At 45.9% G+C, this 17,395-nt stretch overlaps 1 protein-coding gene across 1 annotated transcript in view; it reads right to left on the bottom strand.

Annotated features, from left to right (window-relative positions):
- The window catches only part of VPS13D (vacuolar protein sorting 13 homolog D), a 194,635-nt gene that overhangs the window by 129,623 nt on the left and 47,617 nt on the right, over positions 1 to 17,395 (bottom strand). The window contains exons 12-13 of the mRNA XM_056553621.1: positions 15,379 to 15,586; positions 1,818 to 1,991 (exon numbers count right to left, since the gene is read on the bottom strand). Coding sequence (XP_056409596.1) covers positions 1,818 to 1,991; positions 15,379 to 15,586 — 382 coding nt within the window. The remainder of the gene's footprint in view (positions 1 to 1,817; positions 1,992 to 15,378; positions 15,587 to 17,395) is intronic.

Genomic DNA, 17,395 nt, shown 5'->3' with positions numbered 1-17,395 from the left:
GAGGGGGCAGGACTCACAGGCTTTATTTATAAATGGGAGGGAAGCAGGACTCACTGGTTCTCTCTATAAATGGGAGAGGAAGCAGGACTCACAGGTTTTATTTATCAATGGGAGGGGAAGCAGGACTCACAGGCTTTTTTTTATAAATGGGAGGGAAGCAGGACTCACAGGCTCTCTCTATAAATGGGAGAGGAAGAAGGACTCACAGGCTTTATTTATAAATGGGAGGGGAAGCAGGACTCACAGGCATTATTTTTGAATGGGAGGGGGGCAGGACTCACAGGCTTTATCTATAAATGGGAGAGGAAGCAGGACTCACAGGCTTTATCTATGAATGGAGGGGAAGCAGGACTCACAGGCTTTATTTATAAATGGGAGGGGAGACAGGACTCACAGGCTTTATCTATGAATGGGAGGGGAAGCAGGACTCACAGGCTTTATCTATAAATGGGAGGGAAGCAGGACTCGCAGGCTTTATCTTTGAATGGGAGGGGAAGCAGGACTCACAGGCTCTCTCTATAAATGGGAGGGGAAGCAGGACTCACAGGCTTTATCTATAAATGGGAGGGGGCAGGGCTCACAGGATTTATCTGTAAATGGGGGGGGGCAGGACTCACAGGCTCTCTCTATCAATGGGAGGGGAAGCAGGACTCACAGGCTTTATCTATAAATGGGAGGGGAAGCAGGACTCACAGGCTTTATCTATAAATGATAGGGGAAGCAGGACTCACCGGCTTTATCTATAAATGGTAGGGAAGCAGGACTCACAGGCTTTATCTTTGAATGGGAGGGAAGCAGGTATCACAGGCTTTAGCTATGAATGGGAGGGGAAGCAGGACTCACAGGCTTTATCTATAAATGGGAGGGGTAGCAGGACTCGCAGGCTTTATCTATAAATGGTAGGGAAGCAGGACTCACAGGCTTTATCTTTGAATGGGAGGGAAGCAGGACTCACAGGCTTTATCTATGAATGGGAGGGGAAGCAGGACTCGCAGGCTTTATCTATAAATGGTAGGGAAGCAGGACTCACAGGCTTTATCTTTGAATGGGAGGGAAGCAGGACTCACAGGCTTTATCTATGAATGGGAGGGGAAGCAGGACTCACAGGCTCTCTCTATCAATGGGAGGGGAAGCATGACTCACAGGCTTTATCTATAAATGGGAGGGGAAGAAGGACTCAGGCTTTATCTATAAATTGGAGGGGGCAGGGCTCACAGGATTTATCTATAAATGGGAGGAGAGCAGGACTCACAGGCTTTATCTATAAATGGGAGAGAAAGCAGGACTCGCAGGCATTATCTTTGAATGGGAGGGGAAGCAGGACTCACAGGCTTTATTTATAAATGGGAGGGGGGCAGGACTCACAGGCTTCATCTATAAATGGGAGGGGGCAGGACTCACAGGATTTATTTATAAATGGGAGGGGAAGAAGGACTCACAGGATTTATCTGTAAATGGGGGGGGGGCAGGAATCACAGGCTTTATCTATAAATGGGAGGGGGCCGGACTCACAGGATTTATCTGTAAATGGGGGGGGGGAGGGGCAGGACTAACCTGCTTTCTCTAGGAGTTGGAGGAGAGAGGAAGGCCACAGCGCTGGGAGGTAAAACATTCACGTTACTTCTTCATTAAACACACCCGAACAAAGTACGGAGCCTACAAGTAAGACGATGGCGATTCCTGATGTGCTGGAAACTCTACCTGTTGGTGACCTCCCATGAGGATCCCACTGACACCACGCCTTTTATGATCTGTCATTGACCGTCATGGATACAAAAAATCTAAAGGGAGTATAAACAGTAGGAAACCTAAAATACCTGAGAACTCCAGCTGCATGAAGGCGTCCTCGGGGGAGGGGGCACTACTCTTGTGCAGCAGGGTGATGGTGCCGCCCTCCAGCTGGAAGTTCAGTTTTGCGAACACGTGATCTCTCTTAGTGAATGTGTTCAGATTTGCAGCATCAGACGTAGGATCAAAAAACTCCTCAGTCCCTGGAGAAGAAAGACCAAATATCATCTCAAGGAACCTGCAGCTACACTTTCCTTTTCCTGTTCTTAAAGGGTTACTCCCACCCCGAGACACATGATCCACAGAATCTTTTATAAAGTCTGGTACATGTGAGGCACCCGGCACCAGCCACATCCACAAAACCTACAGTAAACGGCCAAACGGCTGGTACATGTGAGGCGCCCGGCACCAGCCACATCCACAGAACCTATTATAAACGTCTGGTAAATGTGAGGCGCCCGACACTGTCAAGTTGATTAAAATTATTCTGACTGCCGATCAATATATATATATATATATATATATATATATATATATTAATGCTTATTTATATGCCATTTCTAATGCTGAAAAAATATATTTGTTACCTACTCTTAAACTATACACCATGTTCCTGATGTCATGTTCCTGATTTTGCTATCTGCTCGTGACTAAGATTGAAACCTTGGAAGATGAGACGTTAGAAGACAAAATATATGAGGAAGATATGGATCCGGGTTTTTCCAGTCTCAGAGTTAAAAGAGACGCAAAGAAATAGATGCCTAAAATATGCTAATTTATACAGAGATAAAGCTCAAATAATAAATCAAAATGTAAATGCTGATTTTGATGTCATAACTAAACCTCCTCCTTTGTCAAATGTAAAAAACAAATGTACTTCCTGAATTAAACAGAACTCGTTGGGCAGCTCCTTAGTGAGTATGCGGAGAAGGTAGATACTATACCAACATCCTGTCTGGTGTGAATCCCTTGCGCCGGCCCTCAGCATATGCAGCAGCGGTCACTCACATTTTAATGCCTCACCTCGGTCCATCCCTGACAGTCAATGCCATGACTCGGATGGCGATGAGGATGAGATCTGTTCCCTGGACCACACTTGAGGGAAGAGCCAAGTCTGGTGGACAGACACCTTTCCAGCAGTCCAGGGCAACCCAGAACTGTCCAAACTAGGAGTCAAATCTCCACAAAAACACGGTAAGTCTGCTGATTTCTTTATGAAACTGTAGCTTATCAGTGTCTTTTGGACAGGCCTGGGAGGCTGGGAAATGGCTTCTGTCGACCCGCTATGACTAGCTCTAGCGACGGGGAATCTTCCCCCTATGTGGTCTCAATTTTTACAGAGGAGTTCTAGTTGCAGGTGACCGATTGCTGCTGCTTAGGTTTTGGTATTTATGATGATGAGGCCGTTAACGATGATATTAATGATGATGAGGCCGTTAACGATGATATTAATGATGATGATGAGGCCGTTAACGATGATATTAATGATGATGATGAGGCCGTTGATGATATTAATGATGATGATAATGAAATTACCACGATGATATTACTGATGATGATGTTTGATTTTTGCATTGTACTGCTGGTAGAAACCCAGTCCAGTATATTTTTCTGTATTTAAAAGCCAGACTTAGATGAAAAGGTAGAACTGTATTTAAATAGGTCATGTGTTAATTGAGCTCTAATGTTTTATCTCCAAAGAAATGAGTGACTGCGTTGTACGAAGGGTAGGATGTATGGCTGTGTGAGAAGTAGTGTGTCTGTGTTGTAAATTAAGTTGTCGAGTAGGATTGATTGTCTCAATGTCTCATAAAGTATGTTCCTTGGTGGTTTTGGGATATTGTAATTTGGGTGGACATATGGCTGTGTGCATTGTGTTAAGGAAATTGGTGTTATTGGTCCGGTGTGTGCAAGGGGTAGGAGCAGATTGTTGAAAATAGCTTGATAGGATTAGAAAGATTGTTGTCAGAAATAGAGACTCAACGTTTTGGTGAAAAAGCAGGTGATTTGTGAAGGGAAAAGCATGTGAAAATTAAGTTATTTGAAAGTTTGGAATATACTGAAGGTTAATGGATAGAGGTAGTCATATACAGCAGTGTTATATACAGTATTGATATACAGTTATAAGCTGAAAGGCCAAGGGAAATGTAAAAGGTGACTGCTGATGTTTGGGAGGATGATGCTTAAGACGACGCAGACTCAAGGAGTTGGATTAGCAGATTTGAAAGTGTTCATGCAAGTGATATTCTGGTACAGGAATGGAGAACAGTCCAAGGAGTTTGTTGAAACTGAAAAACAGTGTTAATACTTTGTTCAGGAATGTACTGAAGGTGTCGGGGGGGGGGGGGGGGGGGAACCGTAGGGGTCGTCTGGATCAATGAGGGAGATAAATGGAATGCAGATGATGCGCAAGGTCACTGGGAAAGCTGGGTGTATGTAGTCATGTGATGACGTTCATAGAATGGTTCTTGGGATATAAAGTATGTTGTATACATGTGATGTGTGTTAATGAATCAGGAATGTATGGAAAATGGCCAGTGAATGTTTTCTCTGTGAAACGGTTTGTGTTGTAATGGATTTTTGGTGTAAAAGAAAAAAAATCCACATGGTATTAATTGAACTTTTTGATGATATTTCATAAATTTTCTTGTCTTCACAGTTACACAGGATGGATGCTAAAAAAAAGGAAATGTATCAGGAAATGCGATTAATTTTCTGATTATATTACAGTAGCAACAAGAGGAAAAGTTTGGCCAAGAAATATAAAATAAGATAAAAAGGAAAAAATGATCATTATTCAATTGATAAATATTACCTAAATATTTAAAATCAGCTAATTTTTTCCCCCAAAAAAGAGCTCTATATATTTTTTATTTTACATTTTTGGTGAGAATGTGGGCCATGTGTGTTATGTTGGCCCTCTGTGTTGTATGTCGGTATTGTTATATATTACATGTGTCTTGTATGTCTCTTGTTGTAAAGCAGAAATCCAGTGAGAAACAGGATGCTCAAAGGTTGTTGAAAAATGACCAAGCTTGAGGGAAAGCAAAGAGCCAGACTCAAAGGGGCGGTGACTGGTGACAGAGGTTTGGGAGGAGTAAGGTGGGGCTTACAGGTGGAATGATAGCCTCCTCTTCTGAAATACAAAAATCACACTTGAAGGAAATGTATATTATGTGTACGGTTTCAAACTGAGTATGTTTATAGAACCTGCATACACAATGATATATACCTATACATTTTACATTGCATTTATTTGAATAATACCAATTTTGAATGGATAACTTTATAATGATAAAAAAAAATTCTCTCTTTCTTCTATCCCCTTTTGGCAGCTTTGCTGCTCTCAGATTATGATTAAAATGGTTTTGAACTAATGAGGTTAAGAATTCAAAAGCCATGATAAAATATCAGGGAATCCATGGTTAATGCTGAGTTATAAATGTAAGCTTGTTCTAAGTAATGTAAAGATGTAATACATAAGACAGGATATATGGTGACCACACGCAGAATAAAGTTCTACTGCAATAAACCACTCGATCTGAGCTGTTGGCTCAGAAAGTAGAGTTGAAGATATTCACTGATATATGTAAGATATTTGAAGGTATGACACAATGAGTATGGGTACACTTTTATTACCGCCCACAACTATGGGCCTATTGAAGTTAGAAAGGTTTTTTTTTTAATCCTGGGGCGAACCAATCTGTAGTTGGCAATTCAAGTGTTCAAATCCGAGAGCGGCCAGAGAAAGTAGCCATCGTTAATATAAAACCAACATGAAGGAAGCAGCCCCAAAAGCCAAGGGGACTGAATGGTAAAGGAGGCTGCCAAGGCTCCAGTGCTCCTATCCCCCCACAACTATGGTACAAAGTGTACAAAGTGAGACATTTTTTCCTACCGTGGTCATCTAAATATTTGTGGCTCTAATTAGTACATATTCACTAATGGTTTACAAGTAATATTGACACATTAATACACTGAAAGTGAAGTCGCATAATTATATTTGCACATTGGGTATGTGTCGTAAAAGTACACACAACTTGTAGTCCATTTATTATAAATTAAATGTATGTTCTCCAATATGTGATAGTGAGGAGCACTTTACCTCTTCTACATTTTGGTTGAGTCAATTTCCTGTTGACTCATGGAAATGAAAGGGGGGGGGGGGGGGTGAAATACATTGTGGGGAGACATGAGTCTCCATTTTGATCCTGGCAGCCATGTTTAAGCAGATGCATTCAAATCTTAAATCCTTCTAAACACCTAAATTATTGTGCATATCTCCCTCAGTCAGCAGGGTTTGTGAAGCTGGAAGAAAAATCAACATGGACACACGCCTCACACTGCAGGAGGGTCCCCATGTATAATTTCATGGTATTCTGCAGTAATACATTTAATATATATAAAAAAATAATAAAAAATGTGCTGGATTAATGGAAATACTATGTATTTGTATGAAAACCTGCTTATGTTATTTTTAAGGAGATGTAACAGGGGGAGAATAGCAGCCCACATACACAGCTGCAGCTGAACTCCTTATTTTTTCCTTGTTTTTGTTTGGTTTTTCTCATAGATCTTGTTAAGTCACATTTTCTGTTTTGCATAATTTTTTTCCTTTTAACTACTTTTCAGGCCTTGTAGAACATACTGTACTTTTTCCAGTTTAGAAGTGCTACTTTTTAATTGTTGTCCCATTGAGTTAAATGTAGATTGCATTCACTGACATGTAGCAGTGTTGGTGCTTATTAGTAGCTCCAGTAGAGTAGGGCTAATATAGGAGTCTCAGGTGAAGGATCAGTCTGGGTACAAAGGTACATTAGGACCCACTCGTCTCAAACCAGTGAAGCATCCCATACCCGTTGTTTTCTTTTTTTCCCCCTGAACCTGAGACTGTTAGGCGGAGTATATTCTAGGGAAAGATGTTGTGTACGCTTAACAAATATCTTTTTTATGGGGGAATTGTCAAGTTGATAAAATGATTCTGACTGCCTATATATATATACATTTATTAGGGATCGACAGATATCGGTTCTTTAGGGCCAATACCGATAATCGGTGGAGGTTAGGGCCGATAGCCGATACCTTATACCGATATTCCGGTAGAAGTTATCGGCTATTTATCCCCCCGCAACACCGCTGCAGATCATTGATTTAAAGCGGGCGCTTTAAATCAATGAACTGCAGTGGCTTTTGCGGTGCCAGAGACCGCCGCCGCCACCCGGTTCTCTCCCCCTGCCTGTCCGGGGGTCCTGAGTCCTATCACCGCCACCGCACCGCTCCGCGCCCCCTACCGCCGCACCGCGTCGCACCCCCCACCACACCACCCCGGCCCCATTGCCTCCCCCATCCCCGGTTTTATAATTACCTATTCACGGGGCCCGGGGTCCACTCCACATCTGGCTCCGGTGGCGTCCTCCTGAGCTGTCACTGTGCGCACTGACGGTGATGTCACGTTGCGTCACGTCACTCGTCATTGCGCACAGTGTAACGCAGGATGCAGCAGGAGCCAGAAGTAGCGTGGACCCCGGGAACAGGCAATTATAAAACCGGGGATGGGGGAGGCAATGGGGCCGGGGCTGTGCGACGCGGTGCGGCGGGTGGGGGGGTGGTCATTTGCAGTGGGGTGGGGGAGGTGCGGGGCATTATCGGCAAGGTAATTGCCGATACCGATAATGCCCAAAATCGAGATTATCGGCCGATAATATCCGCCAAACCGATAGTCGGTTGATCCCTACTATATATATATATATACACACACACACACATATTTATTTATTAATACTTATATATTTATATGCCATTTCTAATGCTGAAAAAAGATATTTGTTACCTACTCAAACTATACACCATGTTCCTGATCTTGCTACCTTGGAAGATGAGACGTTAGAAGACAAAATATTTGAGGAAGATACGGATCCGGGTTTTTCCAGTCTCAGAGTGAAAAGAGCCGCAAAGAAATAGATGCCTAAAATATGCTAATATATACAGAGATAAAGCTCAAATAATAAATCAAAATGTAACATGCTGATTTTGACATCATAACTAAACCTCCTCCTTTGTCAAATGTAAAAACCAAATGTACTTCCTGAATTAAACAGAACTCCTTGGGCAGCTCCTTAGTGAGTATGCTGAGAAGGTAGATATTATACCAACATCCTGTCTGATGTGAATCCCTTGGGCCGGCCCTCAGCATATGCAGCTGCGGTCACTCACATTTTAATGCCTCACCTCGGTCCATCCCTGACAACACCAGCCACATCCACAGAACCTATTATAAACGTCTGATACATGTGAGGCGCCCGGCACCAGCCACATCCACAGAACCTATTATGAACGTCTGGTATATGTGAGGCGCCCGGCACCAGCCACATCCACAGAATCTATTATAAACGTCTGGTACATGTGAGGCACCCGGCACCAGCCACATCCACAGAACCTATTATAAACGTCTGGTACATGTGAGGCGCCTGGCACCAGCCACATCCACAGAACCTATTATAAACGTCTGGTACATGTGAGGCGCCCGGCACCAGCCACATCCACAGAACCTATTATAAATGTCTGGTACATGTGAGGCGCCCGACACCAGCCACATCCACAGAACCTATTATAAATGTCTGGTACATGTGAGGCGCCCGGCACCAGCCACATCCACAGAACCTATTATAAACGTCTGGTACATGTGAGGCACCTGGCACCAGCCACATCCACAGAACCTATTATAAACGTCTGGTACATGTGAGGCGCCTGGCACCAGCCACATCCACAGAACCTATTATAAACGTCTGGTACATGTGAGGCACCCGGCACCAGCCACATCCACAGAACCTATTATAAACGTCTGGTAAATGTCTGGTACATGTGAGGCGCCCGGCACAGCCACATCCACAGAACCTATTATAAACGTCTGGTACATGTGAGGCGCTCGACACCAGCCACATCCACAAAACCTATTCTAAACGTCTGGTACATGTGAGGCGCCCGACACCAGCCACATCCACAGAACCTATTATAAACGTCTGGTACATGTGAGGCGCCCGACACCAGCCACATCCACAGAACCTATTATAAACGTCTGGTACATGTGAGGCGCCCGACACCAGCCACATCCACAGAACCTATTATAAACGTCTGGTACATGTGAGGCGCCCGACACAAGCCACATCCACAGAACCTATTATAAATGTCTGGTACATGTGAGGCGCCCGACACCAGCCACATCCACAGAACCTATTATAAACGTCTGGTACATGTGAGGCGCCCGGCACCAGCCACATCCACAGAACCTATTATAAACATCTGGTACATGTGAGGCGCCTGGCACCAACCACATCCACAGAACCTATTATAAATGTCTGGTACATGTGAGGCGCCCGGCACCAGCCACATCCACAGAACCTATTATAAACGTCTGGTACATGTGAGGCGCCCGGCACCAACCACATCCACAGAACCTATTATAAATGTCTGGTACATGTGAGGCGCCCGGCACCAGCCACATCCACAGAACCTATTATAAATGTCTGGTACATGTGAGGCGCCCGACACCAGCCACATCCACAGAACCTATTATAAACATCTGGTACATGTGAGGCGCCCGGCACCAGCCACATCCACAGAACCTATTATAAATGTATGGTACATGTGAGGGGCCCGACACCAGCCACATCCACAGAACCTATTATAAACGTCTGGTACATGTGAGGCGCCCGGCACCAACCACATCCACAGAACCTATTATAAACGTCTGGTACATGTGAGGCGCCCGGCACCAACCACATCCACAGAACCTATTATAAATGTCTGGTACATGTGAGGCGCCCGACACCAGCCACATCCACAGAACCTATTATAAATGTCTGGTACATGTGAGGCGCCCGACACCAGCCACATCCACAGAACCTATTATAAACATCTGGTACATGTGAGGCGCCCGGCACCAGCCACATCCACAGAACCTATTATAAACGTCTGGTACATGTGAGGGGCCCGACACCAGCCACATCCACAGAACCTATTATAAACATCTGGTACATGTGAGGGGCCCGACACCAGCCACATCCACAGAACCTATTATAAATGTATGGTACATGTGAGGCGCCCGGCACCAGCCACATCCACAGAACCTATTATAAATGTATGGTACATGTGAGGCACCCGGCACCAGCCACATCCACAGAACCTATTATAAATGTCTGGTACATGTGAGGCACCCGGCACCAGCCACATCCACAGAACCTATTATAAACGTCTGGTACATGTGAGGCGCCCGACACCAGCCACATCCACAGAACCTATTATAAATGTCTGGTACATGTGAGGGGCCCGACACCAGCCACATCCACAGAACCTATTATAAACGTCTGGTACATGTGAGGCACCCGGCACCAGCCACATCCACAGAACCTATTATAAACGTCTGGTACATGTGAGGCGCCCGACACCAGCCACATCCACAGAACCTATTATAAATGTCTGGTACATGTGAGGCGCCCGACACCAGCCACATCCACAGAACCTATTATAAATGTATGGTACATGTGAGGCGCCCGACACCAGCCACATCCACAGAACCTATTATAAACATCTGGTACATGTGAGGCGCCCGACACCAGCCACATCCACAGAACCTATTATAAACATCTGGTACATGTGAGGCGCCCGACACCAGCCACATCCACAGAACCTATTATAAATGTATGGTACATGTGAGGCGCCCGACACCAGCCACATCCACAGAACCTATTATAAATGTCTGGTACATGTGAGGCGCCCGGCACCAGCCACATCCACAGAACCTATTATAAACGTCTGGTACATGTGAGGCGCCCGGCACCAGCCACATCCACAGAACCTATTATAAACATCTGGTACATGTGAGGCGCCCGACACCAGCCACATCCACAGAACCTATTATAAATGTATGGTACATGTGAGGGGCCCGACACCAGCCACATCCACAGAACCTATTATAAACGTCTGGTACATGTGAGGCGCCCGACACCAGCCACATCCACAGAACCTATTATAAATGTCTGGTACATGTGAGGGGCCCGACACCAGCCACATCCACAGAACCTATTATAAATGTATGGTACATGTGAGGCACCCGGCACCAGCCACATCCACAGAACCTATTATAAATGTCTGGTACATGTGAGGCGCCCGACACCAGCCACATCCACAGAACCTATTATAAATGTATGGTACATGTGAGGCGCCCGACACCAGCCACATCCACAGAACCTATTATAAATGTCCGGTACATGTGAGGGGCCCGACACCAGCCACATCCACAGAACCTATTATAAACGTCCGGTACATGTGAGGCGCCCGGCACCAGCCACATCCACAGAACCTATTATAAACGTCTGGTACATGTGAGGCGCCCGGCACCAGCCACATCCACAGAACCTATTATAAACGTCTGGTACATGTGAGGCGCCCGACACCAGCCACATCCACAGAACCTATTATAAACATCTGGTACATGTGAGGGGCCCGACACCAGCCACATCCACAGAACCTATTATAAACATCTGGTACATGTGAGGCGCCCGACACCAGCCACATCCACAGAACCTATTATAAACGTCTGGTACATGTGAGGCGCCCGACACCAGCCACATCCACAGAACCTATTATAAATGTATGGTACATGTGAGGCGCCCGACACCAGCCACATCCACAGAACCTATTATAAACATCTGGTACATGTGAGGCGCCCGACACCAGCCACATCCACAGAACCTATTATAAATGTATGGTACATGTGAGGCACCCGGCACCAGCCACATCCACAGAACCTATTATAAATGTCTGGTACATGTGAGGCGCCCGACACCAGCCACATCCACAGAACCTATTATAAACGTCTGGTACATGTGAGGCGCCCGACACCAGCCACATCCACAGAACCTATTATAAACATCTGGTACATGTGAGGGGCCCGACACCAGCCACATCCACAGAACCTATTATAAACGTCTGGTACATGTGAGGCGCCCGGCACCAGCCACATCCACAGAACCTATTATAAACGTCTGGTACATGTGAGGCGCACGACACCAGCCACATCCACAGAACCTATTATAAACGTCTGGTACATGTGAGGCGCCCGGCACCAGCCACATCCACAGAACCTATTATAAACGTCTGGTACATGTGAGGCGCCCGGCACCAGCCACATCCACAGAACCTATTATAAACGTCTGGTACATGTGAGGCGCCCGGCACCAGCCACATCCACAGAACCTATTATAAATGTCTGGTACATGTGAGGCGCCCGACACCAGCCACATCCACAGAACCTATTATAAACATCTGGTACATGTGAGGGGCCCGGCACCAGCCACATCCACAGAACCTATTATAAATGTCTGGTACATGTGAGGCGCCCGACACCAGCCACATCCACAGAACCTATTATAAACGTCTGGTACATGTGAGGCGCCCGACACCAGCCACATCCACAGAACCTATTATAAACGTCTGGTACATGTGAGGCGCCCGACACCAGCCACATCCACAGAACCTATTATAAACGTCTGGTACATGTGAGGCGCCCGACACCAGCCACATCCACAGAACCTATTATAAACGTCTGGTACATGTGAGGCGCCCGGCACCAGCCACATCCACAGAACCTATTATAAATGTCTGGTACATGTGAGGCGCCCGACACCAGCCACATCCACAGAACCTATTATAAACGTCTGGTACATGTGAGGGGCCCGGCACCAGCCACATCCACAGAACCTATTATAAACATCTGGTACATGTGAGGGGCCCGACACCAGCCACATCCACAGAACCTATTATAAACGTCTGGTACATGTGAGGCGCCCGGCACCAGCCACATCCACAGAACCTATTATAAACGTCTGGTACATGTGAGGCGCACGACACCAGCCACATCCACAGAACCTATTATAAACGTCTGGTACATGTGAGGCGCCCGGCACCAGCCACATCCACAGAACCTATTATAAACGTCTGGTACATGTGAGGCGCCCGGCACCAGCCACATCCACAGAACCTATTATAAATGTCTGGTACATGTGAGGCGCCCGACACCAGCCACATCCACAGAACCTATTATAAACATCTGGTACATGTGAGGGGCCCGGCACCAGCCACATCCACAGAACCTATTATAAATGTCTGGTACATGTGAGGCGCCCGACACCAGCCACATCCACAGAACCTATTATAAACGTCTGGTACATGTGAGGCGCCCGACACCAGCCACATCCACAGAACCTATTATAAACGTCTGGTACATGTGAGGCGCCCGACACCAGCCACATCCACAGAACCTATTATAAATGTCTGGTACATGTGAGGCGCCCGACACCAGCCACATCCACAGAACCTATTATAAACGTCTGGTACATGTGAGGGGCCCGACACCAGCCACATCCACAGAACCTATTATAAACATCTGGTACATGTGAGGGGCCCGACACCAGCCACATCCACAGAACCTATTATAAACGTCTGGTACATGTGAGGCGCCCGACACCAGCCACATCCACAGAACCTATTATAAACGTCTGGTACATGTGAGGTGCCCGACACCAGCCACATCCACAGAACCTATTATAAATGTCTGGTACATGTGAGGCGCCCGACACCAGCCACATCCACAGAACCTATTATAAATGTCTGGTACATGTGAGGCGCCCGACACCAGCCACATCCACAGAACCTATTATAAATGTCTGGTACATGTGAGGCGCCCGGCACCAGCCACATCCACAGAACCTATTATAAACATCTGGTACATGTGAGGCGCCCGACACCAGCCACATCCACAGAACCTATTATAAACATCTGGTACATGTGAGGGGCCCGACACCAGCCACATCCACAGAACCTATTATAAACGTCTGGTACATGTGAGGCGCCCGGCACCAGCCACATCCACAGAACCTATTATATATGTCTGGTACATGTGAGGCGCCCGACACCAGCCACATCCACAGAACCTATTATAAACGTCTGGTACATGTGAGGCGCCCGGCACCAGCCACATCCAGGCCAATAAAGAATGAGCACTTCTCCGTTCACCTTCACTTGTAAGCAGCAGGCACCTGAACATGTGGGACAGGGGTCGGGTCCCTCTGTTCTGGAGACAAGTCTAATGGACACACTATGTCCTGGTGTGGCTCTATTAACCCATCGTGAGTAATCTGGGCAGAATACAGGAACAGGTAGCATGAAGTGTCCCTGAAGATCCATATTACTCAACCAGAGGGTCATTAGTCTCCCTGATACAGATCACAGAATATGACAGTGTTGACATGGATCTTCCTTAAACAGCTGGGGAAGCAAAGACACCTAAGATGTAACAGACACCATACCTACCTAAAATGTGACAGACACCCCACCTACCTAAAATGTGAGAGACATCATACCTAACTAAGATGTGACAGACACCTCAACTACCTAAAATGTGACAGACACCACACCCACCTAAGATGTGACAGACACCACACCCACCTAAGATGTGACAGACACCATACCTACCTAAGATGTGACAGACACCACACCCACCTAAGATGTCCCAGACACCACCAGACCTACCTAAGATGTCACAGACACAACACCAACCTAAGATGTCACAGACACCACACCCACCTAAGATGTGACAGACACAACACCAACCTAAGATGTCCCAGACACCAGACCTACCTAAGATGTCACAGACACCAGACCTACCTAAGATGTCACAGACACCACACCTACCTAAGATGTCCCAGACACCACACCTATCTAAGATGTCACAGACACAACACCAACCTAAGATATCACAGACACCACACCTACCTAAGATGTGACAGACACCACACCCACCTAAGATGTGACAGACACCATACCTACCTAAGATGTGACAGACACCACACCCACCTAAGATGTCCCAGACACCACCAGACCTACCTAAGATGTCACAGACACAACACCAACCTAAGATGTCACAGACACCACACCCACCTAAGATGTGACAGACACAACACCAACCTAAGATGTCCCAGACACCAGACCTACCTAAGATGTCACAGACACCAGACCTACCTAAGATGTCCCAGACACCACACCTACCTAAGATGTCCCAGACACCACACCTATCTAAGATGTCACAGACACAACACCAACCTAAGATATCACAGACACCACACCTACCTAAGATGTGACAGACACCACACCTACCTAAAATGTGACAGACACCATACCTACCTAAAATGTGACAGACACCACACCTAACTAAGATGTGACAGACACCAGACCTACCTAAGATGTGACAGACACCAGACCTACCTAAGATGTGACAGACACAACACCAACCTAAGAGGTGACAGACACAACACCAACCTAAGATGTCACAGACACCAGACCTACCTAAGATGTGACAGACACAACACCAACCTAAGAGGTGACAGACCCCACACCTACCTAAGATGTGACAGCCACCACACCTACCTAAGATGTCACAGACACCACACAAACCTAAGATGTGACAGACACCACACCAACCTAAGATGTGACAGACACCACACCAACCTAAGATGTCACAGACACCCCACCAACCTAATAAGTCCTCTGGATTCCAAGCCTTCTGCTCCTGGCGCTGCTCCTGTGTCAGCCGCTCTATATCTTCACGTGCTTCCTGGGGATTGCCATACCAGCCGCCCCAGCCCGGGAACCAGGACTGGAGATACTGCAGCACTCCCTGGCCACCGGTAGGGCTCGGCACTGGGGAACCTGGAGCCGGGTCTGACAAAGGTTCTCGCAAACTCTGCAGAAAGATCAAAATGACCCAAATTGTAAAAGTTATTGGAATAATTGACATAGTCTCTTCTATCAGGTAAGAAGGACGATTCCTTCAGGAATTCACTAACTTGTAAGAAATTAAAGTTTCTCATCGTTAGAAAGAACTTTTAACATGTCCTAGAGAGAAAAAATAGGTAGATAAGGGATGAGCATAGTCCTAAAGATATAGTAGATGGGGGAAGAGCAGTGTCTTAGAGATATAGTAGATAAGGGAAGAGCAGTGTCCTAGATACATAGTAGATAAGGGAAGAGCAGTGTCCTAGAGAGAAAAAAATAGGTAGATAAGGGAAGAGCATAGTCCTAGAGATATAGTAGATAAGGGAAGAGCAGTGTCCTAGAGATATAGTAGATAAGGGAAGAGCAGTGTCCAAGAGATATAGTACATGAGGGAAGAGCAGTGTCCTAGAGATATAGTAGATGAGAGAAGAGAAGTGTCCTAGATACATAGTAGATAAGGGAGGAGAAGTGTCCTAGATACATAGTAGATAAGGGAAGAGCAGTGTCCTAGAGATATAGTAGATAAGGGAAGAGAAGTGTCCTAGATACATAGTAGATAAGGGAAGAGCAGTGTCCTAGAGACATAGTAGATAAGGGAAGAGCAGTGTCTTAGAGACATAATAGATAAGGGAAGAGAAGTGTCTTAGAGATATAGTAGATAAGGGAAGAGCAGTGTCCTAGAGACATAGTAGATAAGGGAAGAGCAGTGTCTTCGAGATATAGTAGATAAGGGAAGAGCAGTGTCCTAGAGATATAGTACATGAGGGAAGAGCAGTGTCCTAGAGATATAGTAGATGAGGGAAGAGCAGTGTCCTAGAGATATAGTAGATAAGGGAAGAGCAGTGTCATAGAGACATGGTAGATGAGGGAAGAGCAGTGTCCTAGAGACATAGTAGATAAGGGAAGAGCAGTGTCCTAGAGACATAGTAGATAAGGGAAGAGCAGTGTCCTAGAGACATAGTAGATAAGGGAAGAGAAGTGTCCCAGAGACATAATAGATAAGGGAAGAGAAGTGTCCTAGAGATATAGTAGATAAGGGAAGAGCAGTGTCCTAGATACATAGTAGATAAGGGAAGAGAAGTGTCCTAGATACATAGTAGATAAGGGAAGAGCAGTGTCCTAGAGACATAGTAGATAAGGGAAGAGCAGTGTCCTAGAGACATAGTAGATAAGGGAAGAGCAGTGTCCTAGAGATATAGTAGATAAGGGAAGAGCAGTGTCCTAGAGATATAGTACATGAGGGAAGAGCAGTGTCCTAGAGATATAGTAGATGAGGGAAGAGCAGTGTCCTAGAGATATAGTAGATAAGGGAAGAGCAGTGTCCTAGAGACATGGTAGATGAGGGAAGAGAAGTGTCCAAGATACATAGTAGATAAGGGAAGAGCAGTATCCTAGAGACATAGTAGATAAGGGAAGAGCAGTGTCCTAGAGACATAGTAGATAAGGGAAGAGAAGTGTCCTAGAGACATAGTAGATAAGGGAAGAGCAGTGTCCTAGAGACATAGTAGATAAGGGAAGAGCAGTGTCCTAGAGACATAGTAGATAAGGGAAGAGAAGTGTCCTAGAGACATAGTAGATAAGGGAAGAGCAGTGTCCTAGAGATATAGTACATGAGGGAAGAGCAGTGTCCTAGAGATATAGTAGATAAGGGAAGAGCAGTGTCTTAGAGATATAGTAGATAAGGGAAGAGCAGTGTCCTAGAGATATAGTACATGAGGGAAGAGCAGTGTCCTAGAGATATAGTAGATGAGGGAAGAGCAGTGTCCTAGAGATATAG

This window comes from Hyla sarda, unplaced genomic scaffold (genome assembly GCF_029499605.1).
Source record: "Hyla sarda isolate aHylSar1 unplaced genomic scaffold, aHylSar1.hap1 scaffold_342, whole genome shotgun sequence".
Taxonomy (NCBI): Eukaryota; Metazoa; Chordata; class Amphibia; order Anura; family Hylidae; genus Hyla; species Hyla sarda.
The sequence above is the reverse complement of the archived record's forward strand: the minus strand, read 5'-3'. Positions and strand labels throughout refer to the sequence as shown.